This window comes from Lycorma delicatula, chromosome 3 (genome assembly GCF_047948215.1).
Source record: "Lycorma delicatula isolate Av1 chromosome 3, ASM4794821v1, whole genome shotgun sequence".
Lineage (NCBI taxonomy): Eukaryota > Metazoa > Arthropoda > Insecta > Hemiptera > Fulgoridae > Lycorma > Lycorma delicatula.
In genome coordinates, this window is record NC_134457.1 from 38,217,841 (window position 1) to 38,245,279 (window position 27,439).

The 27,439-nt window shown below is 29.3% G+C and overlaps 1 protein-coding gene across 1 annotated transcript in view; it reads left to right on the forward strand.

The window, feature by feature from the left end:
* The window catches only part of LOC142321521 (uncharacterized), an 84,903-nt gene that overhangs the window by 31,310 nt on the left and 26,154 nt on the right, over positions 1 to 27,439 (forward strand). The window contains exons 6-11 of the mRNA XM_075359673.1: positions 1,980 to 2,484; positions 5,587 to 5,822; positions 9,419 to 9,489; positions 13,918 to 14,024; positions 18,964 to 19,050; positions 24,416 to 24,675. Of these exons, the coding sequence (XP_075215788.1) occupies positions 1,980 to 2,484; positions 5,587 to 5,822; positions 9,419 to 9,489; positions 13,918 to 14,024; positions 18,964 to 19,050; positions 24,416 to 24,675 (1,266 nt within the window). The remainder of the gene's footprint in view (positions 1 to 1,979; positions 2,485 to 5,586; positions 5,823 to 9,418; positions 9,490 to 13,917; positions 14,025 to 18,963; positions 19,051 to 24,415; positions 24,676 to 27,439) is intronic.

Consider the following 27,439-nt stretch of genomic DNA (forward strand, 5'->3'; position numbering starts at 1 on the left):
ACGGCTCCTCTCTGTCACCGAGTGTATCGTTAAGTGTGTTTACTATGTCTTATAGTTTAGTGAATGTATTATTAAATATTGTTTATCTTACATATCAAGTATTGTCATTCTCATACTGGTCCAAGGGATTGCTCCAGCCCTAGCATTATCTTATACAGTCCACAATTTCCAAATCAACATAAATTTTCTACTTAAATGGTATCATTCTATTATTCACATTTCCATGGTCCTCTGATTTCATTATTTCTTTAGTTCATTTCCAAACTGAGAGGAGTACCTGTACCTGTATCACCATCTAATCTGACATTTCTAGATGAACAATCTGAAAATAAAACAAGCATCTGTTGTTGAAGAATTTCTTCTTGTATCTGATGAGAAATGTCATTTAATTAAACAAAAAGAACTTAATGATTTAGTTTGCAATTTAAAGTTTATCAAAGAAGCAAGCTAAACTTCTGAGTCTAGACTGTAACAGTGGAATCTTTTAGCAGAAAAAACAAAAGTTACTATGTTAAGAATATCAAAAATAAAATTCATTGTACGTTTGTACTGATGTCAATGGCCAGACGAAAGAGCTTGGAATTCAGCATATTCCTGAAGAATGGTGTCCTTTTATCAATTCTTCTAAAGTTAGCATGATAGCAGTTTTATCGCATAATTGTAACAAACAGCTATCCATTCCATTAGCTTATGCAGTCAACATGAAATAAACGTATGAAACTACGGTATTAATATTAGAAGCAGAAAAATATAAAGAGTGGAGTGGCAAGTTTGCAGTGATTTGAAAGTTTTGTGTTACTTCTTGTTTTAAAAGGTGGGTTTACAAAATATTGTTTTTTTCTTCTTTGGCGTAGACGTGATATGAAAAGTCATTACCAAGTAAAGAACTGGCCACTGCGGCAGAACTTTGTAGCTGGTGAAAAAATGTAAACCATTTATCATCGAGAGTGGTAAAATCATTCTGTTGCCACTTCCCACATAAAACTAGGACTCATGAAAAATTTTGTAAAGGCACTAGACAAAGATGGATCGGGATTTAATCATTTAAGAATGTTTCCTAAATTGAATGATGCTAGCTGAAGAAGGGTATATTTATCGGACCATAAATCAAAAAACTGCTTAAGGATTCAACTTATAAGGATGATAAACTTCACGAATATGATGTAGCTGCGTGGAAATCGTTTAAAGGTTTTGGTGATTTTTTAGGCAGCAGAAAAGATAAAAATTGTTTTTTTGGTTAATAAGCTGTTAGAAAACTACAAACGTTTAGGTTTTAGGATATCTTTAAAAATTCATTTCCTACATTCCCACCTAGACTTTTTTCCTCAAAAATTTGGGCTTTGTCAGCGATGAGCAAGGATAGTGTTACCATCAGGATATTCTGATTATGAAGCATCGGTAACGAGGATGATGGGTGACTATTGTTGATTTTTATTTGGAGAAACTTATCAAACGTCAAACAAATGAAAAAGTTTACAAACATATTTTAAAAATTAAATTAAGACAATTCCAGTGATTTAAACTTTTAAATACTGTTATTTTGAAGACATTTCGAGTGATTTAGACCTTTAGAAACTGTTATTTTAAAATTTTTTAATAATTTATTTCATATCTGTTTGAATAAATAACAATTTAGTTGAATTAAACAGATTTTAAATGAATGTATATAAATAATTTTTTTTAAATATTGATTCCACAGTGATTGCATTTATTGGTAAGTAAATCATATTTAACTAAAAAACGTGATGTATTACACAAATTTTAATAACTTTTGAATTCAGCATCCCAAAATTAGTTTAAATCACCATGTACGATTCAAGATGTACAAAATTTTTTTGTTGACTAGTGTCATGTTTAGTCACAATGTTTTTTGTTTATTTACTGGTTAGAAAAAAAATATGTTTACTTGTTTTTGTGTATTTAATTCTTCCATTTCTATATTTTATTTTATATTTGTTATGTTCTCATTCTTTGGTTAGGTTGAAGAGAAGAAGATAGAAGAAAAGGTTGATGACAAAAATGTTATTAATGATCCTGTCCTAGAAGCTAGAAGAAGAAAATTTGAATCTAATAGTCCAATTCAGCCTGTAAATAAGAAAATACGTTTAAAAACTAAAATGGTCGCAAAAGAAAGTGTCTCTAGTGGCCCTTTAAATGTTTCAATGGAAGATAAACTTTCTGAGACGGAACGTCAACCATCATTAATTTTGAAACATAATGCTAATAAACGGATTGAGAAGGAACAGCCAACAAGTATTAAGAGAATAGAACCTAATAAAGCGAGTGAGGTGGAAAAGCCTTTGAGGATCATGAGAACAGAATCTAATAAATCTTTGGATAAAGCTTGCAACACAGATGATGTTCTTGATCTTGGGGATGATGAGTTGTTAATGGATTATGATGATCTATTGGAAGAAGAACAAGAACAAGAGCGTAATCAGGCCAGAGTTGAACAAAAGAAAGTTGTTACACTTGTTAAAGAAGGTAATATTTGTTTTATCTTGTTCGATATTAGCTAAATTATTACTATATTAAAATTGGATTTTAATTTATTAGTTTCTCTTTTTTTTTTCTCAACTATCCATCAGCCAGTTGCTTTTATAAATTGTGGTGGATTTATGAGTCCTGTTTGTAATATTTTTAGCTGGTTTTTCACAAAGTATTGTATGTTTGAGACCTCAAAGGAGGTCTTTGTTTTCACTCAAATGATTTTCATGCAGCTCACTTTCATTTCAGTTATACTGTTGGTGAAATGTTTGAAAGCAGCAAGTTGTTATTGGCAGTAAACTTAATAATTTTAGACATCATACTGTATTATCACAAAAGCGCCTTGTATGAAGTGGCCATCATTTGCCATTTGTGCCCGTGGCACAGGTTAATATGGATTTCTTATGTCTGATGTAGGTCCAGTTCAGTGTCTAGAGAAATATTAAATAACATTTCATCACATTCTCATTGATCATATAGATATATGTGGCTTTGTATAAAACATTTTAACAAGCAGATAGCATTTGTGATATTCTGGGTAATGATGTAGGCAAAGGGGCAAACTTAAATTTTATGTAAGGGTGTCAGTTTAATGTCTTTGTATAGGATTATATGTGTGGCATTATTTTTAATCTTCTGAATGAGAAATCCTTTATGTTCCCTGATGTACTTTTTTAACATTTTATCTACATTATTAATGTACTTAAGTAAAGTTGATTTAATGTATGTTATAACGAATTATATATTCTGATTCGCATCAATAATCACTAAGAAAGTTTGTATAAATTCTATGTTATTATACATTGTTTTATCTAAAAGTTCAGCATTATAAATTCAACCAGAGAGAAACCATTTGTCAGTGTGCACCCCGTTGCAGAATAAAAGTGTGTAGTGAATTTAAAAAAAAATGACATTAAATTAAGAAGCAAGCAAAAAAAAGCTTGTGCTTGCAGTTGCATGATCGAACTGGTATATTTACACAGAAATCCTGACTTCAGAAAAGATAATTTTTTTATATAGTTTGTTTACCCTTATATATAGTCATACAGAGTTATGATATTTTTGTGACTAAAAAAAATTGACTAATATTTGTGATTGACTAAAAAAAATCATCTAATGCATTAATTATTTATTTTTTAACATGTTCAGACAGAGAAATACTTTAAGATTTGCACAATTTGCAAAACAGCTACACTAAAGTTCAATGTCATTAACAATAGAAGAAGACTTGGAGGGGACCCTATTGAAAATAGTAACATAATAAAAGTAGTAACATACTAAAATAGAAATAAAATTTCATGTGAATAAAAAAAAGGAAAAAGAAAATGCTTCAGATAAAAATTGTTATTCTGATCCTAAACTTTATTTAAGTTGGATGTATTAATGCATGGTATACCCAACAAATTTAACAGCCAATCCAACATTTAGAAAAAGTAGGATTGTATAAATATCTGATTTTATACTTAATAAGGGAGTACATTTCAAATTTTGCAGTAAGAATTACAAAACATTTTGAAAATAACCAAAGTATTTGGCTTAGGCAGTTTAAATAAAAATTTTAAGTGCCCTTCTATTTACACAAATTTCTCTGCAAGTAGTGTCAAGCATTGCCAGTGAGATACCGCATGTCTGAAAAAGAACTCCACCAATAAAAATTAGTTTATTACATTTAGAATTAAGAATGCATGTGATTTATTACATGAAAGTACAAAGGTTTTTTCCACTTAGTGTAACTCCATATGAGCACTGTTTACAGCTCTGCAGTTAACCAAACTGAAAATCCATTTAATTTCACACGTTGGTGAGTATTTCTGCAGTTCACAGTTGCCATGGGGTGGGAGCTTCTCTGCCTATCCAGCCCTCTGGGAATATTTCATTGAGTACAGTTTATACAACTTCTGCATGATGTAGAGGGGCTCCATCCTGTTGGAAAATTAGGCCCTCCATTTATTCAATCTTTGGAAATAATACAAAGTTCTCTAACATATCTAAGTAGTTTTCATCAACAGAAATGAAATCTTAACACGGTCATTACATGGAATGTTTATGTGATTTGAAGTAATACTCTGAACACTAAATGTTTCCGATTTCATTGGAAAAACAGTCATATTCTTTCTTTATTTTAGGCCTACCTATTGTGTGTCTTTTAAACTTCTTCCTGTTTCCAAAAACTGTTAACTGTTTATACCACTTATTTGCTTTTGTAACTTGGAGAATTTCTATGATAGATTGGCGTGTAATTTCTTTATACAACAGTATTTTTTTTTTTTTTTGAGTAGCCTTGTAATGGTCTCATTAATATTGGTATCGGCATCATAATGAGTTGAATAGTCATGGAGAATACTAATGCTGCGAAGTGTACCAGTTTCTTGTAGCATGTGGAATGTTCCCATTAATTTTTTTAGAATTTGTAACTCTGCACTTAGGAAAACGTCTTTGATATTCTGCAGTAGCAGTTGTTGAATTTCTATCGCACACCCCCAAGACATATACCATGTCGGTATATTCCATAGACGTAAATAATAAAGGCATTGCTGCAGTTTGACGCAAATTAAAATGTACATATACACAGTTAAATTACACTGTACTGCTACAATTCACAGCAGTAATGCAGAACATGCAGTGAACTTTTGACATGGCTTGAAGTGCATTGTTGCCAGCTGATTTCTATGTTCCAACTTAAAATCATAATTTCTCAAATTTTCAATTTTACAGTGAATTTGTGAAAGATAACTTAAACGTTGCTGTCTCAATAACATTAGTACTGGTATAGTCATAACATTAGTGAAAACAGTATTTTTTGTATCATTGCACTTTGTAGGAAAGCAAATGTGTTTATATGTGTAATCCTTTCATTCATTTTCATATAGTAAATGTTAGTAACAAAATCAAATTTTTGAAGTTGTATTTGTTTTTTTATTATCAATTTTCCCAAAATTAAATTCTCTGCAAGTTTTGATAATAAATTTTACACATTTATTAGCTTTCTTTTTTTACTTTTTCTAAAGCTACTACTCTTGTAATGATAGCTACTTAGATTTTAAGAGATTTCCAAATTAAAATGATTTTTTTATGATGTTGGTTTTTATTTTTTTGCAGAAAGAAAAATGGATTCCAAAAAGAAAGAATTAAAACAGGCTAAGGTGAAGCCGCTAACTAGAAATACTGCGAGTGTTGATAAAGCCTGCAGTCCTTTATTTTTACCAAAGAAAGATGAGGTAACAGATGAAGAAAAGGTTCCAGAAAAAGAACAGAAAATTGAGGCATCTAAAGAAAAGGAAGAATGTGATCTAAGAGCAGAATTAAGTAGACGACGTGCAGAGCGTTTAACAAAGGTATACATTGTAACAAAGATAATTTTTATTTAAAGATAATTTATTTAGACAAAAGAGTTGCAATAAAATAGTGGAATGCAAACTTAAAAAAATAAAGGACAGTCAAATATAATAAATCTTATACACATATTGGCTGAATATATTATTATGCAAGATGCTTTTCCAATGGTGGGCATTAATAAGTTGTACCTTTATGTGAAACTGCAATAAATTAATTATCATGATTTATGATATACATAATGTAATGTAAAAAATAAACAAGAAAAAAGTAAAAAAAATTCTCTTGGCATGTAAACTTGATCAAGAAAGTTGTTTTAATAAGAAAAAATAAAATAGGAACGAAAAAAGTATCCTAAAGTAAGGTAATGTACGATTGAAATATATAGTGATGGTTTTCCTATCTTGGTAGTATAAAAGGAATAAAAGAATACAATAACATTGTTTTGACAAGAAATCCAGTAATTATATTCCTTAAAAAAAATATAACTATTCCTAAAACATTAATTCATATAAAATAAAACCAACAGAGATAACATTGATTTCAGTATGCTTAAAAAGTGTTTGCTGGGTATTAACTGAAGAGTGATGAATAAGAAAGAACCAAGCTAAAGAAAAGTAAGTTAATTTTATAAAGGGAATGTACTGCAGTGTAATGAATCTGGCTACACTACTATATGATGCCACTCTAAATATGCACAACCAAGAGCATGTTTTTACCATGTAAGTTTGGCTACATCAGAAATTGTCAGTCTATACCTGATCAATATAGTAATAGAAATCTAGTTGTAAGCAGATGGTAGGTTCAAGGAAGTGTAAGATAGAAAAACTCAATTTAAAATGGATTAGTAAAATAATACAGGACCTGAGAAGAGATGTAGAAGTCCAGGATAGAGATGAAATAAACAGAACACTAAACCTTTATGACAAAGGAAAAAGTTAATTTAAAGGTGGATAAAAATAAAAATTCTTCGTGACAAATTAATTCATTGTTAACATTTCAGAAATCTCTGCCTTAAGGGTGTTGATAAGTATATAGTGTTAGAATTAATTATAAGAAGCAGATTGAAAATTGAAAAGGATGTTTAAGAGTACTTCTGACCCTATAGTTTTTTGTTACAGCTTCTCTGAATCCATGAATGAATAAATTCACAAATGAGTTGAACATTTAATGACATGCTTTTCAAAGGTGGATAAGAAAGAACTGGTTTCACATTACAATATACTTAGGTTATATGTATTTTTCATGTTAAAGTATATGTAAAAACAGTCCTGAATTTTGAAACACCTCAACTGACATATCTAAATATACTAGCAATTTAAGTGTTATTTGTGAGTGTTATTTTATTTGCAGGTTCAAAGACAAAGTGCAGTGTGCATTATCAGGATATTGCCAAAAAATCAAAAAGAACTGCAGGCCAGGCCTCACTTTTAATGGATTTACTTGGTCCCTGGGCAGAATGATTAACTATTACCGTGACAGATAGGTTATCCTTTCCCATTTTTTTTATTATCCTTTTCCTTGATTCCTTTGCTTCCCTGAAGAAAAAAGGGTTTACATTGCTTTGGCTGTCGATCTAAGCCTGCTTGATCCTCTCTACATAGCATGCTAGGACCTTGATATGGCAGGGCCTTTTGGTGTTATAAAGTGATGGATGGTGGTGGTAGGGACTGCCTATGGACCAATTTGAACACTCCATTTCTTGTTTTGATGATTGCATGCACACTAATGGCTGAAGAATCCTTCCAGTAAAGCCAATCCTCTTAATTCTTCCTTGGAAAAAAGAAAAAGATTTACTGAAGCAGTTTAACCCTTTGAGGAACAGTAAAAAATTGCATACTTGTATTATTTTTGGTAAAAAAAAACTTTACAGTACGTATTTTTGTAAGCTTATGCTAAAAAATTTATAACATTTTTTATTACTAATAGTTTTCAGCAGTATTTTTAAATTGTTGGAAAACTAATGCACTATCGAGTACAAATCTTCTTTGTGGTCATATCTTATTTGAAAATTTTTCCAAAGATTAAATAACCCAAAGCAAATCAAAAAATTAGTTTGAAATCACTTGCTTAAAATCAAGAAACAATTTTACTATGGGAATCATGATTTTTAGAATATGTCCTGTTTTGTGTTAAACCTGAAAATTTCTTGATTTTTTGCAAGCGATTATTAAATTTTAATCAAATTTGTAAAATTTAAGTTTTTTTTGTGAACTTTACCATAAGCTTATACTATGCATAATAAAATTAACTACTTAAATCAATTTAGCAGAAAATTTCATAAAAGCAACAGGAATGTTAAAAGAACATTATATTTACACGTTATTAAAAAGTTTTTATGTTTATTTACAAATGATCTTGAAGTTTCCCCAAATTACAGTGTCTAGGGGAAGTCAGGAGTTTAACTTGGATCTTGTGTCAGAATCATCAGAATTTAGCTTAGAACTGTCTGTACACAAATCACTATTAGATTGAACATTCGTAAGTTCTTGATCAGTTTCACTTGTTCAAAATACACCGCTCATTTTGCATATTGTAGCAATTCACTAATAAATATTGCTGGTAAAAAGAAAACAAAACACTAAGATGAAATAAGTGTAATGTTATGACCCAATTGTCACAAACAACTAAAAGCAATTATAAACGCAAATTGTTCTTGGCTCATCTACATATTAAGCAGTAAATACAGCGTTTTAGAAAAAAAATAATGCACTCTTTTTCACTCTAAACAAACTGATTTCACAGCCAACTAAAGATATAAATATAAACAATCATTAAGTTCAAAATAATTATTTTTTTTACCACCAAAATATTAACTGCAATGTCACATGCGACTTTAAATAACAACAAATGTAATATCTCATAAGCGGGCTGCTATAAAAACCAAATATTTGATCAGTACCAACCTCATTTTGACTGACAAAATTTTGCCAAATCATCTTTCTTGCATAAAATGAGATTGACAAAAAATCACCATTTGGTCTTGTTAGTATAAAACTGAACCTGATGAAAAATCATTAAGTGGTCTTCAAAGGGTTAAGTGTGAGAAAACACACACACTTTGTTATCTTCATAGTCTAGGTTGGCACAAAGTAATTAATTATGTCTCTTCACTATGATGAAGGGTGTGTGTGTTTGGTTGTCCTGCTCTTTGAAGTAAATTAAGAATGAATGGGATAAATAATTGTCTCTAAAGTTCTTTTATTAGAATGCACAAAATCTGTTTATTTTATAAGTGCATAAGTGGCAACTATGTAAAAAAGCTGCGTTTTTATAAGTAATTTATTTAACATCTTGTTTCTTTTTTTTACAAAGCTATGCTGAAGTCAATTTTCATGCAGCCCTTGTAAAAACTAGCATCCCTGAAACTCCACAATATTGATATTGAATTGAGAACTATGCTGAAATTAACTACCCAGTCTGATATTAAACTAATTTCTATTTTATTTTTAGTTGCCTACATTTGTGTTGATTGTATATTTAAAAAGTACGTATTACTGATAAATTTCTACAATATAACCATTCTTGTAATGTAACATGAATATCCCAAGTTTGAATGAATCGTTAAGTGTCTAATGAATTTTTCTCTTTGTTTCAGGCTGGCTCAGTTCATGAATCCCTTCCAAAACGACTTCTTCAGTCAGCTTTTATTGGTCTTATGGGTGGAAAGTAAGTATAATTAATTGCATTAGTAAATTATACATATATTTCTTTTATTTTGTGTTTGGTTGCCATTTTTGTGTTTTTTGTTGTTTTATTCCCTATTTTTGGATCTCTTATGACAATTAACGACTCTTGACTTATACAGAGCATCCTATGTTATGACACTTTAAACAGTTCTACTGTTTCAGTAGTTTTCACAAAAAATGTTAACTTGCTGCTTAACTTTTGATAATCATTTTTATGCCAAAGTTTATAAGTAGATCTTAATTGTATGAGGGTTATATTTGAGATAGTTAACATTATTTTAATCTCCAAAAATTCAAACACAAGAGGAAAAATCAAGAAAAGTACAAACTGGGAGAGTATTTACAGAAACTACTAAGCTTCTTATGAAAGTTTTTGATTTTTGTTCATTAAAAAAACACACTAACATGAAAACTGATAATACTGCTTTGTTATGTACTTTTCTTTATGTAAAAGATTTTTACTATTAAATATTCATTTATTGGCTCATTCATGTCGTAACTCTTTTCTCATCACTCAAAGTAAAACTGCCATTTTTATTCTTCTGCGACAGCAAGCAGGCATACATTTTATCTACATGGTGATTCAAGTAGTGGTATTGGCACATTTAGAGCTCATTCTATCAGGAAAGATACACAAAAAGATTTTTATAAATATGGGTCCAAAAATGCTTCATTAGCAAGTTATGGCTAGCAAAAGATTTTGCCCTAATTCCTGGGCAAAGAGTGAAATCAAACCATGTAGAAATTGTAGGAACCCAAATTAAGAAGTAAGTGTGATTATGGTTTTAAGTAATGTAGTTTATGGTTTTTGACCTAACAGATTGAATAAAACAGGTTCCAGAACTATATCTCCAGTAGTTTTAATAATATCAGACTATATCAGAAAGATTTTTTATCTAAAAGAATGTTGTTTTTTTTTAATACAAAAACTTTCTTAAATGACTAATAATGGTGTAAAATTTATTATCAGAGCTTGTAGAGAATTTAATTTTTAGAAGTTGGTGTAAAATAACCCAGTAAAAAACAAATACAAGTTTGGAATTTGATTTTATTACTTACGCTTACCATATGAAAATTTTTGAATGTTATATCAATTATAGACTGTGTACCAAAATTGATACATTTAATAAACTTTACAGTAAATTATCAAAAATCTGTACAATTCAATACATTTGGTTATATTCATTTACAATGCTAATGTTACTCTCCACAATTCTATACAACTTTCCTTAATTTGTGCAGCAGTATCTGTAATATGAGTTAAAGATGCTGTGTATTACAACTCTTGACATGTATGAACTTTTCTGTTGACACAACACTTTTCATCCAATGCGACATGTAAAAAAAATCTAACTGTGCTAAATCTAGCTAAATCTGTGCTAAATCTTGGAGACCAGAAGTCTGCTGCCATGGCCAATCCATCACTCTGGAAATGCTCATTTAAGAATGCTGATATAGCACATGAGAAATAGGAAGGAGCACCATCATGCTGAAAGTACATGTGATATATTGATGCTAGCAGAACATCTAATGGCAGCTGCAATTGTTTCTTAAGTAATTTCAAGTAAGAATCTGAATTTATTCGTGGAAGAACGAATTGTCCAATCAACTTGTTGTAAATTGGACCATACCAAAGATTGATGCTGAACAAGGTTGAAAATTAAATTCTGCTGTCATTTGTGGATTGCCTTCTGCCTAAATGTGTTTGTTGCGAAGGTTATTGCTGTCCCAAGTAAACTGAACCTTGTTACTAAATAAAATTAAAGTGTGCAATTGGCAGTTCATATTCAACCAGCTGTAATATTACAAATGAAGAGGAGGATCTCTTGGTTGAAGATTTTTTACATGTTGATTATGGTAATGATATAGCTTTTGTTGTTACAAAGTTTCCTCACCATAGACTGTGAAATTCCAAACCGCTAGGAAAGGTGTCTTGTATTAACATCTGAACTGGGTGGAGTAGCCTTGATAATGGTCCTATTAATATCAGCATCATGATGTGCAGAACAGTCATGGAAAGTACTAATGCTGGGAAGTGTACCTGTTTCTTGTAGCATATGGAATCTTCCATTAATTGTTTTAGAATTTGTAACTCTTCAGTTAGGAAAACGTCTTTGATATTCTATAGCAGCAGTTGTTGCTTTTCTATTGGAACACCCCCAAGATATATACAATGTCTGTATATTCCTCGGTTATAAATAACAAAGGCATTGATGTTATGACACAAACTAAAACACACACATACACAGTTAAACTACACTGTACTGCAGTAATGCAGAACATGTAATGAACTTATGGCATGGCATGAAGTGCATTGTTGCTAGCTGATTTCTATGTCCCAACTTAAAATCATAATTTCTCAAATTTTCAATTTTACAGTGAATTTGAGAAAGATACATAAACTTTATTGTCTCAATGACATTAGTATAGTGACAATGGTATAGTCATAACATTAGGGCACAACAGTATTTTTTGTATCATTGCACTTTTTAGGAAAGAAAATATGTAATTACAAATATATTACAAATAATTATATGTGTCATATACAAATGTTAGTAACAAAATCAAATTTTTGAAGTTGTATTTGTTTTTTTATTATCAATTTTGTAATAAAGTTGTAATAAGTTGTAATAAATGTTAGACATTTATTAGTAATTTAACAAAGTTTTTGTTATTACATGTGTAAAAAAAAAAAACAACTATTTTTGATAACAGTTTTTTTTTGCGTAAATTTGATATTATGAAAACTACTGGGAATATAAATTTTTCAGTTCAAAAACCATAAGAAATCATCAAATTTAACCCTTAAATTATTTCAGTATAGTTTCATTTCATTCTTTTCCAAGGAATCAGGGCGAATTATTTTGCTAGCTGTAACATCTAACTGAGAATTTCCAAACCCAAGTTTATGTGAACTTTTCTCATTATTTTCACTAGTAGAATGAGCTCAGAAAGCGCTGGATAACATTACATGAACACCACTTGTACATTTCGTCAGATGGTGCAAGCTATCAGAATTAAGAAAATACTAGGATATGTATCAAAAGGTTATGAAAAAAGTGTGTAATAAAATCTATTTAAGTGTAATAGAATATGAATTTGATTCGGGTAGACGATTTAAAGAAAATTTATTACCTATACTAAGAAATACCTATATATTTTTCTTAGATACAAAGAAACAATCTACATACACTAAACAAGATGCAACAAAAATAACAGATATCTCAACCTCCAAAAAACAATTTCATTTTAAAAGTGAATCTCCTTATCACAAAAACAGAATGATAGAAAAAATTGTACATAATACAAACCCCCTGAAAACATGTAATGTGAAGGGATCCCTTAAAAACAATTGTTTGTTCCGAATTTGAAAAAGTTGAAATATAAAGAAACTGAATACTATTTACTACTCTCAAACTTCTCTAAAACACAATTCTTTGCTTTTCAAAACCAGAGAAAAAATATTTAATCAATTAAATTGTGCAAAATACTTGAAAAATATTACAAAAATTTACTCTGCATAGAACTGTTTCAAAATATAACTGACAACTGGTTTAGAAAAGACAAGCAAGTTTCTCAGTTCTGAAGAGCAACATCTATTTAGAATAATATTATTTTGCTATTTATTATTTTATAATTGAAACAGCCCTTTTGTCTGTGGTTTGTGTAAAAACCACCGTTGTTTTATTTCTTTGTATGATCTTTCTCTGAGAATTTTGATCTTATCAGCCATAATGATGAGGTCTCCTGCCAGTGTCGTACAGTTTTCTTAAGACAACATTTTTTGAGCAATCTGTTGAACAAACATGATGCATGTTCAGATCATATAGGAGAATACTGTGGCAACTTTTGACCGATATCCAAACTCCAAACAATAGACACCATTTTCTTGACAGTTTTTCTTCCATCTCTTTGAACACTTACAACACTTAATGTTCTCTTCATTTTTTTGAGCTATACCTGCTTCTGACCCATACTATGGGTCATTTACAACCATCATTAAAATACTTCTGAAATCAAAAAAAAGCAGTATTTTCTTCATTGCGTATTCTTCTCCATAACATTGTTCAAGAGGGCTATTATAGTGATTTATAAGCAAACTTTGATATTTATAAGCTGACATTTTTCATGGTGTACATATGAAACTTGATAGACATCTTTATAATTGTGTATAAAACAGGAGAAATTATGTAATTATATTATTTTAACATGAGTGCTGCCAATATAAAAACTAAAAATTTGTTTATTAAAATTGTTATTTTAAACTCTTACCGTATTAATCAGTTTTTTATTTTGTAAGTTGGGAGTTTTATAGACATTTATATTTTATTGGCTCTTCATATGAGCTTACTGATGAATTACTTAGAAATCAACGTGTTTTGATATAATTATTTTATTTTTATTTCAGATCCCGTCTGGATTCAAAAGAAAAAAAGCGCAAGTCAAGTAGTTCACAATTGCAAAGTCAAGTTCATGTCCAGACTCCACCACCACTTGCGCAAGCTTTAAGAAAAGGTGATGTAACTTTAATGTTTTTAAAAAAAAGTTTTTTGTACGTATGTGGTTTTTATTTCTGTGAAATTGTTGAAATGAGTTGTTATTGTAAATCAGATTGTTATAATAAATTTTTGATCAGAATTATACACATATTTAGGTCCATGAAACAGGCAATGATTCTATTTTTGTTTTATTACCTTAAAGTATTCTTTTCCCCTGCTTTCAAGTAACAATCTAAATAACGAATCTCTTCAAATTAAAGAAAAAAACAGAGTGGTTGATATACTTCTTTCTCATGATTCACAATTTTAAGTAATGGCCAAGAGACAAAAATTGAAAGTACTTAATCAAATCTGCATATCATTCTAAGCACAGTATCACTGAAAGTAAGTTACTGTTGTAAACTTAAAAATGTATACATAGCAGTTAATTATCTATACATAACTGAGCCCTTCATTTCTCTTTAATGAAGTAACTGGCTAGTGCCTTCACAATTCCTTTAACGATTATTGCATTTTAGGCTTATTTTGCAAAATAAAAAGCCTAAATATCTATAACTACTTTTGAATCCAAGGGCGTAGTGCTTTATGAGGGTTAATGACAAATATTTAAGCTCTTAATAGAAACTAGTTACACTATACCACTGGTTTAGTCACTCCTTTCTATTAATTTATTTATAAAATTTTAATTTACTCTTTACCTGCAACATAACAGGAACATCCTAACACAGTATAATCCTCTCTACTTTGTTAGGTCATAAAGTTTGCTTATGTTAGATAGTATAATAAGTCGCAAGATATTCGCTTTACTTTAGTTCTCCATAAGAAATTGTTGGAATTAGCTTTTAACTTGTCTAACAACTTCTTAGTTAGTCTACGAATAAAAATAGTAAAAGATTGGATTTATGTTTCATCATTGTCTTGTAACAAGGAAACTCAATATTACAAGTTGCACTGTTAACTGTGACCTCCACTGTTAAAGTTATTGGAAGTTACCATTGTTATTACTCAACCTGTAATTCATATATAGTTTTTTTTTTATCTATTAAAAACAATTAAAATTACTTGGGCATTAGAAGAGGAAAGTACATAAGATGATGTTTACTGTAATTTTAATTTAGATTCTTGTAAAACGAACAATTTGGAACAATAGAAATAAATTACTGAAAGCACACTACGAGGGAAATTATTGTAAAAAATTTTAGTACCAGTTTATGATTTGCACTTGAGTAAAAAGCAGTTTTTCACAGTGGTTTCAGCAGCAACACAATTTTCACTTTCTGGTTAATGACCCAATTTTTAAAACTTAAATGGAATTCTTTGCTAAAATGCTGGGTATAGAAATTTTCAAAGGATCCAATTGCTAGCTGCACAACCTCATATTCAACAAAATCAACGGTAAAGCAAAAAAATTTTAATATTGTGGCTTGACATATAGCCTAGAATATATGAGTTGTAAGATGAAGACATTTGCAGTGCTGATGTAACAGGACTTTTTTTTTAATACTACCAGATAAGATAATAAAAGTTTAAAAGTGAAAGTATTCACTTTAAAAGTGAATACTTTCACTTTTAAACTTTTATTGTGGAGGGGATGACGTATCTGAGCAAATGTTGTATCAATATTTAGAAGAAAGGCATTCCACAAAGACTTGGAAAAAATCGCTTTCAATATCATTGGCAGAATGATGCTGAATTGTTACATCCTGTATAAAGAAAACACAGACTAACCCCTTAAAAGATTAGATTTTATTATTTCAATTATTGAAGAATTGTCTCATGATTGGCTGACACATAGAAGTGAACAAAATTCTCCAAGTAGTACTGGCAGGACAGTTGCAACGCCTAATATGTTAACAGATTGAGATGCTGGAGGCAATTTTAAAATTTTTTCGGAAAAATATTGTGCAGAGAGAAAAGGATTGTTAAGTTTTGTAGTGCAGCTAGCCCCAAAGCTGGAGGAAAAAGAGAAATTTTACTTTTCAGTATATAAAATCTAATAAAGGTGTACATCCATTATGTTTGGCGCATAGTACTTTCAAAATTTTTGTGTTGGTTTATAATTGAAATATAGGTTAAGAATTGTTTTATGGTATTCAATTTTCTGTTATCTTGTAACTTTGAAGTGTTTCCTCTGTAATCTTATACAAGTAAATGCAGCATGTAGTGCTAATACAGATAAAACACATTTGAAGAACAGAAAACTCAAAAACTTGTTTTGTTTTTTTTTATCGTGACATGACTTTTTTATTTCCCAATGGATTTCTTTCAAATTTTGTGATTATACAGTTTAGTTTAGTTTTTAGTGAAATAAAAATGTTTTGTGCCCAGAAATTTTTTTAAGTGGGTTTCATTAAGTCAAAAACAAAAATATTTTTGAAAATATATTTTGTAAGTAATTTTTTATATTTTTTCCTTTTTTCTTTTCTTTTATGTTAATAAATTAATTATTGTAATAGAATATTTATTTATGCACAATTTGAAAAATGATCATAAAGTTCCACCAAAAATTATGGTGTTTATGATAAAAAAAAGTAAAATAGTGACAAACAGCCAAAAACAGATCTGGTATTTTTCAGTATTAGAGTTACAAAAATCGCTGGTATTTTTAGGATAATTTATTTTTTGCTCTGGTACCAAAAGCGTTAAATAAAGGAGGACAGTTAGACTATATGGTCATTGATTTTTTTTTTTTTATAACACATTATGGTTCTTAAATAGAAAATATGGTATAAATTTTAAGTAAAATTATAAATTTAATGTCTTTTTTAATACCAAAGTAAATTAAAGTGTTTTGATATATGTAGTGCCTAGTAGTATTCAATATGTGTTTGAAAAAATGGTTCTTTGCAAAAACCCTGATAAGTTTACATTTTTACTTAATGTCTGCAGTACCTTCAAGTACATTCATCTGACATTGACTAAATATTCTTCAAAGTCTGATGATGAAGTAACAACAACAGCCACATTTACTAATGATAATATTAAAAAATCTTCGCAAAAAAAAACAACAAATTTTTAGACAGAATGGTGTTCGGGAGCAACTTAAAAAATATGTATGTTTTAATCAGTAATTTTGGCTGCTGTTTGCTACTATTAATTGTTGTATTGTTTTAATTTGTTTAGAAGCTTGTTGGGTAATCATATAAAACGCCATTCTCTTTGATCATTCGTACCTTTTTTTCATTTTATATTTAGTTGTTTTTTAGTATAGTTTATTTAAGATTCTTCCATTAAATACTGCAATTAAACATCTAATTAATGTGATTTAATTTCAAGCATTTTGTAAAAAATATGTTCTAAGTTATGCAGATCTCTAAAGCACTAGGACCCTAATTTGAATTGACCCAGACTATCCTTTTGAAATCATAGAATGCATTATCTGAATTTATTTCTCCACTAAACTTGTCCTCAGATTGATAACACATTTGAAGCTTATATAGTATAAAAGTATATAAATATACTTAATATTAACACAAGCTGCAATATTTTTTACATAAAATAATATTAATATTTACTCTTGGGGATCATTACTTCATTTAGAATGTTCAAAAATCCACACATCCCACCATAAAAAGACATTTTTAGAAAATTATCAGTCAGATTTATTATATACTATAAAGGGCATATGTAGGAGAGGTATATATTCTAGTTTCTTCTTTTAATTGGCTGTTACTAAACCTTCACTAATGAATTTTCATTTTGTAATTATTTGTTTTAAAAAATTAATAAGAGAAAGACATAAATTAGCCTTCTTCTTTGCCAGTTTTAGCTGCTTACTTACCATTCAGACTAAATCATCATAATAATTGCAGTTATTTTGTGTTATTTTTAATTAGCTCTTATATTCTTAGTTGTTTCCTATTTTAAAGAATATCTTTGGTCAGATTTCTGTTTGCCTTTAAAGAAACCACTTAAACTCTTACTTCCTTCTTGACTGAATCCATCCACAAGTTCTTTGTTAGCCTGTTGTTTTAATCCAGTTCACTTTTGTTTCCTCACTTCATTCAGTGTTTGTTCCTCATTCATTTAATATAGATACTCGAATCATCTTATTTTTAATTTAGTCATTCCTTTCAGCAAATTACAAATACCCAAACTCTCTCTTTGAATACTTCATTTCTCACTGTAACCTTTCCAATTGCACTTCTCAGAAATTTCATTTCTGTTCCTTTGTGTGTTAAATTTACTTTGTTTGTCTCCCAATTGTGGATGTCTATAAAGAAGGCAAGTAGTATATCTCATAAAGAAGTTGCCTATTTTTTATTTATTTATAAAGTCTCCTTTTTATTTGATAACAGCGTTTTACTAAACATTTGAAGTGACTGACCTACCTTTTGAATCCTTATGTTTAACTCTGCTACATTTGAATATCTGCTTTCACTCTTTCCAAACATTTGAATTCCTTGAATTAGTTGTATCACTTTTTCATCTAGCTTCACTCTTCAACAGCGTACTACATTGCTGTGATTTTTATATACCACCTTTTTGATTTTTCTTTGTGCTGATCTTCTTTCTATTTTTTTAGTTTTTGACTCCAGATATCTAACTCCTTTTTGGGCTTTCGCTTTCTTCCCTCATACTATTAATGATGTCATATGCAAATTACAAAGAAGATTTTTCTTTGCTCCACTCTTTTATGTGTGCCACTCATTTATACAGCCTCATTGTAATAAAAGATGTTTATTGTACAAAGAACTAAGCTGATACTTCAACAACTTCATGTAAACTAGCTGTATTAGACTGGTACTAATTAGTCTGGTCTGTGTGCATTTATTTCTTTATTTTCAAACGTAGATGGAATTTTTTTATAATTATTTTTATTGGTAATGATAAATATCAGTGCAATATAAGAAATTTGTCATTTTTTGTTAGTTAAGTGTTAGATGGTTTCTTTATTTATTAATTTTTTTTTACTTTTTTTTGTTGGAATAATGTTTTTTGTAATTTTGTTTTAGAGAGACCTGTGGAAGCAAAACGGCGTGTATTACTACTGAATCGATCTTCAACACATAAAACTGCTGTTCAGATCAGTTTTCCTAAAGGTAAAAACCTTTTTTTGACCAAGTATACTTTGTTTTACTAGTTCAGAATTATTAGTGTCCTTAATGAAACATATCAGACATGTAAAAATATCATGGTATTTCTTGTAACATTTTCAATTAAAAATGCTTGCTGGCAAGTTGTGTAGTAAACATATATTTTTGTTCTGTCTCTTATAATAACATTGAAAAAGTAAATTTTACCGACATAACCAAAGTAAAGAATGTAAACACAGGTAATAAATACTATGCATAGCACATAAACTTTCGTACAGAAGCACTTTACTACAAGTAACTTAAAGATGAATAGACCAAGGAGCGATATGTGATTCTGCCATTAAGTAACCATAAATTTCTGTTCAGAAGATTTGATAGACCAATTTCCCCCCAAAAAAATAAATAAATAAAATAATATTGTCAACTAAATCTGGTGTAGCATATGAGGGTGGTGAAAAGTTTGGGCCACACACAGACATGTTGCTAGCATGCTTAACTTCTTGACTACATCACATGATTCCATTCATCATAAGTTTACTATAAGAATTTCAAGTTGTTGTATCACTTAATATGTAGTATGTAGAGTCCATCAAAGTTGAAAATTAGACGTGTTTGAAAATTGAAAAACTGGAAATTTGTGCAGTGACTAAATACTTTTTTCTAAAAGGCCTAAGTGCAAAGGAAATTAAAAAAGAGCTTGATATGACATTTTTTGGAGACTCTACTCCATCAAAAACAATAGTTAAACACTGGGTCAAAGAGTTTAAAGTGGGTCAAACATGCAGGGAAGTCATTATGCCAGAAATGATAGAAAACAGCAAATAGAAAAAAATGGCACATTGATAAGTGACAGTGAATGAGTTAGCAGAGTTTGTAGGCATATCAACAAAACACATGTGCAATATTTTGCACAAAAGTTGGGCATGAACAAGCTCTGCATTGGATGAGTGCCGCATTTGCTCACACTCAACCAAGAACAGTGCGGAAAAAACAATTTCAAGCGATTATCTCAAACTCTTTCAGCACAATCCAGAAGAATTTTTATTTCAATTTGTGACTGTTGATGACACTTGGGTTCAACACCACTCCCGAGACAAAACATGGGTTGAGAAAGTTCATCCTGTTCCAAAAAAAGCGAAACGACTTTATCCTTTAACAAAGTTAATATACTTTTTGGGATGCAAGTGGAATAATTTTCATTGATTAATTTTAAAAAGGGTGAAAAAATGGGTAGTGAATATTATGCAACCTTGTAGCATGTAGCATCTTGGTGATGAAATTAAAGAAAAACTACCGCATTTGGCAAAATAAGTGCTTTTCCATAAAGACAATGCTTCAGCTCACACTTCAGTCACAGAAATGGCAAAAATCAATAAATTATGGTTCAGACTCCCAACTCCTTTCATATTCACCTGATCTGGCTCCTAATGATCATCACTTGTTTACTAACCTAAAAAAAAATGGCTTTGAAGGAATAGATTTTTGTCCAATAATGAAATTATTGCCGCCTTAGATTGATCTGTATTTCACTAAAAACTCAGCATTGCTCAAAATGTAGCATGTAACTTTGTTTGGTCACACCCTTCAATTTATGGTAAAAAATTGAATTTAAAAAAAAAATTTTGCTACAGCCAATTTAATTCAGGATGTATACTCTAGCAAAAAAGTGTGTTTTTATTGGTTGCTGTTTGTGGTGGTAAAATATGAAAAGAAGATGTATTAAACTGTAAAGTTTAATTTGCATGTATTTTGTTTGATAGTTTTGCAATAAGCCAATATGAACAGTTATTAACATACATAAATTAAATAAAAGATTAATCTTTACAGCTTAATAGAAACACAATAAACAAATCAATTTTCTTTTTATACCTTAACAATCATGAAATATAAATTTTTTATACACATATAAAAAAATCCATTTACTGGTAGTGATATCAGTCCAGTTAAAAATTTATAAAAAAAAAAATAATAATAATTATTCTAGTATTGAAAAAAATTATGATGGATAAAAGCATTTAAACATTAGGAAATGGCTCTCATTCCTAATAAGTATTTCTTTTTTTTAGTATTATAAGGACAAAAGGTAGTAGTTTTGATCCCTTGTTTGTCAAGACAATATAAGTAAGGCAACAAATGTAAACAAAAAAAAATTAGATCTTTACAATCTATTAAGTAACAGAATAATAAATAATATTGCAATTCATGTTATCATTCTCCTTTTCCTATCTTTTTACTTTTTGTTATTGTGCTTCTGTTTTCTGTTGAATTTAAACATTTCTTTTGTTTGAGTTAATAAATTTGTACTTAGGTTTACTGTGCTAAAGCCTGCATTCATTTTATTAAGTAAACATTTTACAATCTATTTGTTCCACAACTTATAACAAATATTTATTAAGTTCTCCTTAGCTATCGGTTCCTTATTATGTCTTTGTAATTCTCCCTTAGGACTACCTAAAACATTTTAATATTTTGTTTAAAACTTACAGTTGTCTGACATTTTCTTGAACAGAAACAATAAACTGGAAAATAATCTGTAGCTTGGTAGTGATATATACAGTACATTCCAAGTAATCAGACCACTTTGGGACCAGGACTATTTGCCCTTATTAAACGGCTGGCCCTAGTAAGCTGTCTTAACAAAAAATGAGGGAATGTATACAATTATAATACAGTGCATACTAATTATTAAACACAATTTAACGTCTTATTTAGAATTCTATTTTTATAAAGTATTAAAGTTATATAAATAGCATTATTAAATTGTCTTTATAGTCTTACATAATTAATAAAAAAGAAAGCTTGATAAACAAACTAAAGGTACAAGTCAAAATAATAGAGTACATTTTATGGTCATTAAGATATATACTTAACGTCTTACTTGATTAAAATCCTTGAAAAAATTGTACTTTCCATCTTCGTCTCCCTTTCATTACCTTGCTTTATAAAAAATTTAGGACTGACTTGGAGTTCCTTCACTGCCTTTTTGCATAAAATTGTGAAGTCATAAATGAGTTTTTTGGCATCTTGTGTAAAAATACACGTTTGACTTTGGTTCGTTTTCATCTTCAACTTCATCCAGTTATTTTAGTAATCTTTTAGATTTTCATTTTCATCAATTCTTGAGAACTCTTTAAAATTTTGAACCAGCCGCTACAGAATGTTAGTCATCTTTGGCATCAACTAATTTAGCATCAACTTTTAAAACACATTTGTCAAAGCAGTTTCTGATTGTGCTACTTTTTACTTCTCAAGTATTGGCTATAAACTGACTAGCCTAAAATAAATTGACATGTGCACTGAAATTTTTAGCCATAGTGAAACCTAGAAGAAACAAATTTCTAGAAGAAAACATTTCTTACAATTTCTGGTAAAATGTAACTTACTAGTTTAATTTCGAAAATAAATTTAAATATTTTTTATTATTTCCATGTCAGGTAGTTTAATTAAATTCTCTATTTTGGCAAAAAATCAATTTGAATGTAATATAATTCAATATTAGTATGCGCTGCAGACATCAATAAGCAGAACCTTTCTTGATTTTTGCTGCAACTCTTTAAAATTACTCGCCAATCATGAAAAATTAGAGACTTGTCGTCTTTTTTTCTGTTAAAATAATAAGATAATAGTCTACAGGTAAACTCTTAGTGTTAATCCACTTAAAAATCATGGTATACCAGCTTTACTAATAACAAGAAGTTTTAATGTGTCACTACCAAACATATTTATGCAGCAAAGCACAGTGATCTGATCCATTGATTTTTTTTTTTTTTTTTGATTCAATTAATCTGATGTGTTTGTATCAGAGACCTATCTGATGTAGCGTGATAAAATACGCCTGTTCATCTGCTTTATAGATGTAGTCGGATGATTATTTCAGAATTTGAAACTTTTCCATGATTCAGTAATATAATCTTTAGTTTTAAAATAAATTGTCTTAATTTTTTATTCTAATTTTGCTGTTAGTTTTAGCATTGGACCACTGACATGTACACCTCAATTAGTAGTGGTAGCAAACCATTCATTTAAGCTTCCTGAATAAGTTGCACCTTCGTGGCATGTTTTCATTCTTAAGAAGTTCTTTCTCTCTTCTTCATGTCCATTTGCTGCAAAAATTTTCTTGTTGCTGTAAAAATCCTATCATTGTTTTTGATGCTCTAAGTAGTTCTGCAAATTTACGCTGAATAGTGTTTGATGGATAACTTTTTATTTTGTTCAACAATACAATTCTTTCTGCCAAAGTCATGTTTTTTGTGGCACGGGGATGAATTGGATAATTTATAAACAATTTCTGTTAACTATATTAAAATGACTAGGAAACTAAAAAGATAAACAAAAGTGATTAGGAAAAATTAAGTAACTAATCAAAACAGTACAGTACCATAGACAATGAAGAACTGACTCACAATCAAGAAAGAATTAAAATACACAGTTTTCTTCATCATAGATGAATCATATCATTTAAAACCAAAAATCTGTTTGGCTGCATGTGTGCTCTGTGGTTGAACATAACTTCATAACTACATAACTTCCACCAAACTTGAAAGAATTACAAAATTTTTCTACTGGTTAAAGAGAAGTTACCTTCCATCCTAAAGTATTTAATTTAAACATCAGTTAAACGACTTAACATCACTGAGTTATTTTACTTGTAAAGTACAGAAATATACAAACTAGTGGGACTTGTAAGTGGTCCTTGTAAAACTGGCCTAATGAAATAGCTGACCTGAATAACTGGTGGTTCATTAACCAGAATTCACTAAATTACTAAATTTTCAAAGATCAGATTTCATTTACTCATTTTTATTTATTTGCCAACAAATGTTGGCATTAGCTCTCTAACCCCTTGGCTAATAAAAAAGTAATGCAGGTTAGAGTTATATTAACAATCCAGATTCAAATCTTAATTATTGCTAGAATTATCAGGTTTCAACCTCTTCAGAGGTTGAAATCTGTGTGATTAATTTATATTTCAGCTGACATAATTTTTTTATTAAAATATAATTTTATAAACATCTGATAAATTTTTTGGACCAAATTTATATAAAATGTAATATTTGTTTGATGACTAATCATAATAGTTACTTATCCTATAGAAACCTACTTAGAACAGGATTTCTGAATTTTAAATGATGTTAGTAGCTTATATGACATAAAAATAACTTACCTATGATCTGTGTACTTAATCTGTTATGAAATTAAAGCATATATTTGATTGGGTAGGACATGGTTTTAAATAGAAGTTGGAATTTCGTGAGAAGTTAATGATATCTTTGGTAATGTCCACTTAAGTGACATAGTATTACTCACTCTAGCAATTCCAGTTATACAAAGATAGAACAGTTTTGTTTGATTGTATTTTTTTTATTAATAGTTGTACCAGGAACAACAGATTCCCAGTCTGATTCAGATTCTGATGATGATGATGATGACGATGAAGATAATGATGATGTGGTTGATGAAGAGGAGGAAGAGAAATCCGATGAACAAGATGACGAAGAAGAAAGTAACATTGTATTGAAGGAACGGAGGAGAGATAGGAAGAGGCTGCGTAGGTTGCCGATCCACCTTCGGCTTGGTGTCACAACCGGTCATTGCTCGAGACGAAAGGTGAAAATGAGACATAGAAATCAGGTAGGCCGTCTTCCATCAATAGCTCTAGATTTGCATGACACTCCCCCTGGAAGAGAAATTGCTGTAGATGTCACCACCATAGTCAAGAAGCCAAAGAAGAAATATTTTCTTGATATTCACTAGCAGTTTTCCTTTTATTATTCCTTGCTTATATAAATTCTATACTTTATTCACAGTTTCGTTATTATTTTCAGTAACACTGATTTTCCTATAAAATTTTTTATTACTGTTGAAAATGCTGTTACACGCGTATAAGTATACATGTATATATACATATATATTTATAAAATATATATATATTTATTTATATTTTATTGTTTATATGTTTAGCAAGCATCTTTGCATGCTTACTTGTATGTGATATGCTGTAAACGATCTGTGATATAAGTGCTGTCTTCCATTTTACTTGTTAGAAGTTCACTAGAAAAAAATGTGGAATTTTTGTTGAGATTTATTGAATGTTGTGTGTGAATATCATATGCTTTCCAATTAAGTACAGAATACATGATTGTTATTTTGTATTTGTTTTTGTTTGTAGGTTTATTTTTATAGGCTCTCCCACTTTTTTTATACTGCACGTAGTGTAACTTGTATCACTACAATGATACAAGCACTGATGTGATTTGGTGTGAAACTATGAATGTATGAATTTTTTAAGCTCTAGTAGGTGTTGTCTTATAGAATCATGAACATTGATTAAAATTAATTTCACCTTTATCAAAATTAATGAACATCTCCTTTTTATACTCATGTTAGCTTTATTACTGATAGATTCTTCTTTAACTGTTTCTGTTTTCAAAATTTTGAATTTTTAGTTTCTACTTTTTTATTTTGTGCACATTTGGCTTTTAAGGATGGTGAACAGCAAGTTGTTTTTTTTCTGTTCTTTGTATGGGGTGTTAATTAATCATGTAGGGGAAAGTTTTTTTTTTTTACTAATGTTTTTATTTTTTGTTTTCATTGAAAGGTTGAAAAATCTTGTTGATGAATTTTTAATAAAAAAAATACATTTTTATAAAAATTTATTTTCAAATCAGAAGTGAGAGCCATAAACATAGTATCATAACCATTCCTGAAAAAAATCTGAGTTTAATACCCTGGTCCAAAAATATATTCACAGTATTAGGAAAGTATTTAGTTAATAGTGATAAATGAAAATTATTGAATTTTCCAAGCCAAGAATTTTGTTTTCTATTTCAAGTGAAAATAACTAATTTGCATACTGAACAAAACATAATTACTATGGTGTCAGTACCTTAATCACTGATGACCATTGCTTCTAATATAAATTCTGTTTGTAGACACCGTACTCAATTTTAAATATTCTGTGCTCTGAACTAGTGCTGGTCTTTGTCTCACAATCTGGATCTTAGCTTCAAACTATTTTGAACTTTTTTTAGCCAGTTTTTGGCACTACATTGTCCCTTTTGGGTTGTAGAACCTGATCATTTATTTACTTAATTACAATATAGTTTCTTCCCCTGAGTTACTTTTCACAAAAATATTGTACACATTATTGTGTAAAAAACTAAAAATAGATAACTGTATAATTAATTGCTACTATGAGATATTTTTTGAGATTCGATCAATCAAATCTATGCACCTGGATCTCTCTGATAGCATAAATTTGAATTTTTGAAACCCAAATCCTGTGTGCTCTACATTACAGAATAAATTTGATGCTTTTTTATTTTATAAAAAAACCCACTGTACATCCTACTTTTAAGACTTAATATAGTAGAGCATCAATTGTCAGAAATTCTGTCCAGAGGCATTAATCCAAGTTTTTTTAAATAGAAAATTGCAGTTTATTTATATATTGTTGACTATGTGTAATTATTAAATGCTGTAAATGTTTGCAGTAGAACCATCATCCAAACTTCATTTAACTAAACTGAGAGTATATGTCAGGATACATAGAATGGCACCTTGCTGATCATCTACTATGATTTTGTCAAATATTTTCATCATAAATAATTTGTGTACTAAACTACAGCAGTATAATTTTAGTATTGCTTTGTAAAAACCATAATTTTATTTTGTTATAAAAATGTCAAATATTTTGTTTACCTAAGTAAATTATTATTATTAGAATTTATGGGATGATTTGTTATAAAAGTTAACTATTTTTATTTTCCATTATTTAGAAACAATTCATTCAGTCCATATCAACGTAAAAGTTCATGAATCATAACATCAGTTTTTAAATCTATTGTTTAGTTTCAGTCTCTTGTAAAAGAAAAAGAGTCATGAACCAAATAGTGTTCATAGTTAAAACCAACTGTTTGCCTCTGTAGGACACTATTAATGGCTTAAAAGAATATTATTTTCATTATTTCATATAGATATTTTTTGTAATTTAAAAAAGCTATTACTTTTGGCTTAACTAACTATTCATAATCAATATAATCTAAACCTCTGGACAGTTCACAAAATAATATTGAGGCACTTGTTAAGACATGTCGAATGTCTTAATACAATTAATATATTGCTAAAATTGCTGATGTCCATGTCCATGTTGGCGATCAACATGCGTCTATATTAGGAGGTAATAAAATCAACATCTCATTTATAATTTTATTTTTCTTTGAAAGACTTTATAAGTTAGTGGCTGAATGTAAGAACACTTGTTAAAGTAACCACAGTGCTCACATTTTTTATTCTCTATAAAATTGATTTTATATATATAAATAATTTTTTTTTTTCTTATAAATAATTATTTACAATATGTAGAAGCAACTTTTGAGGCATAAGTGTATTTAGT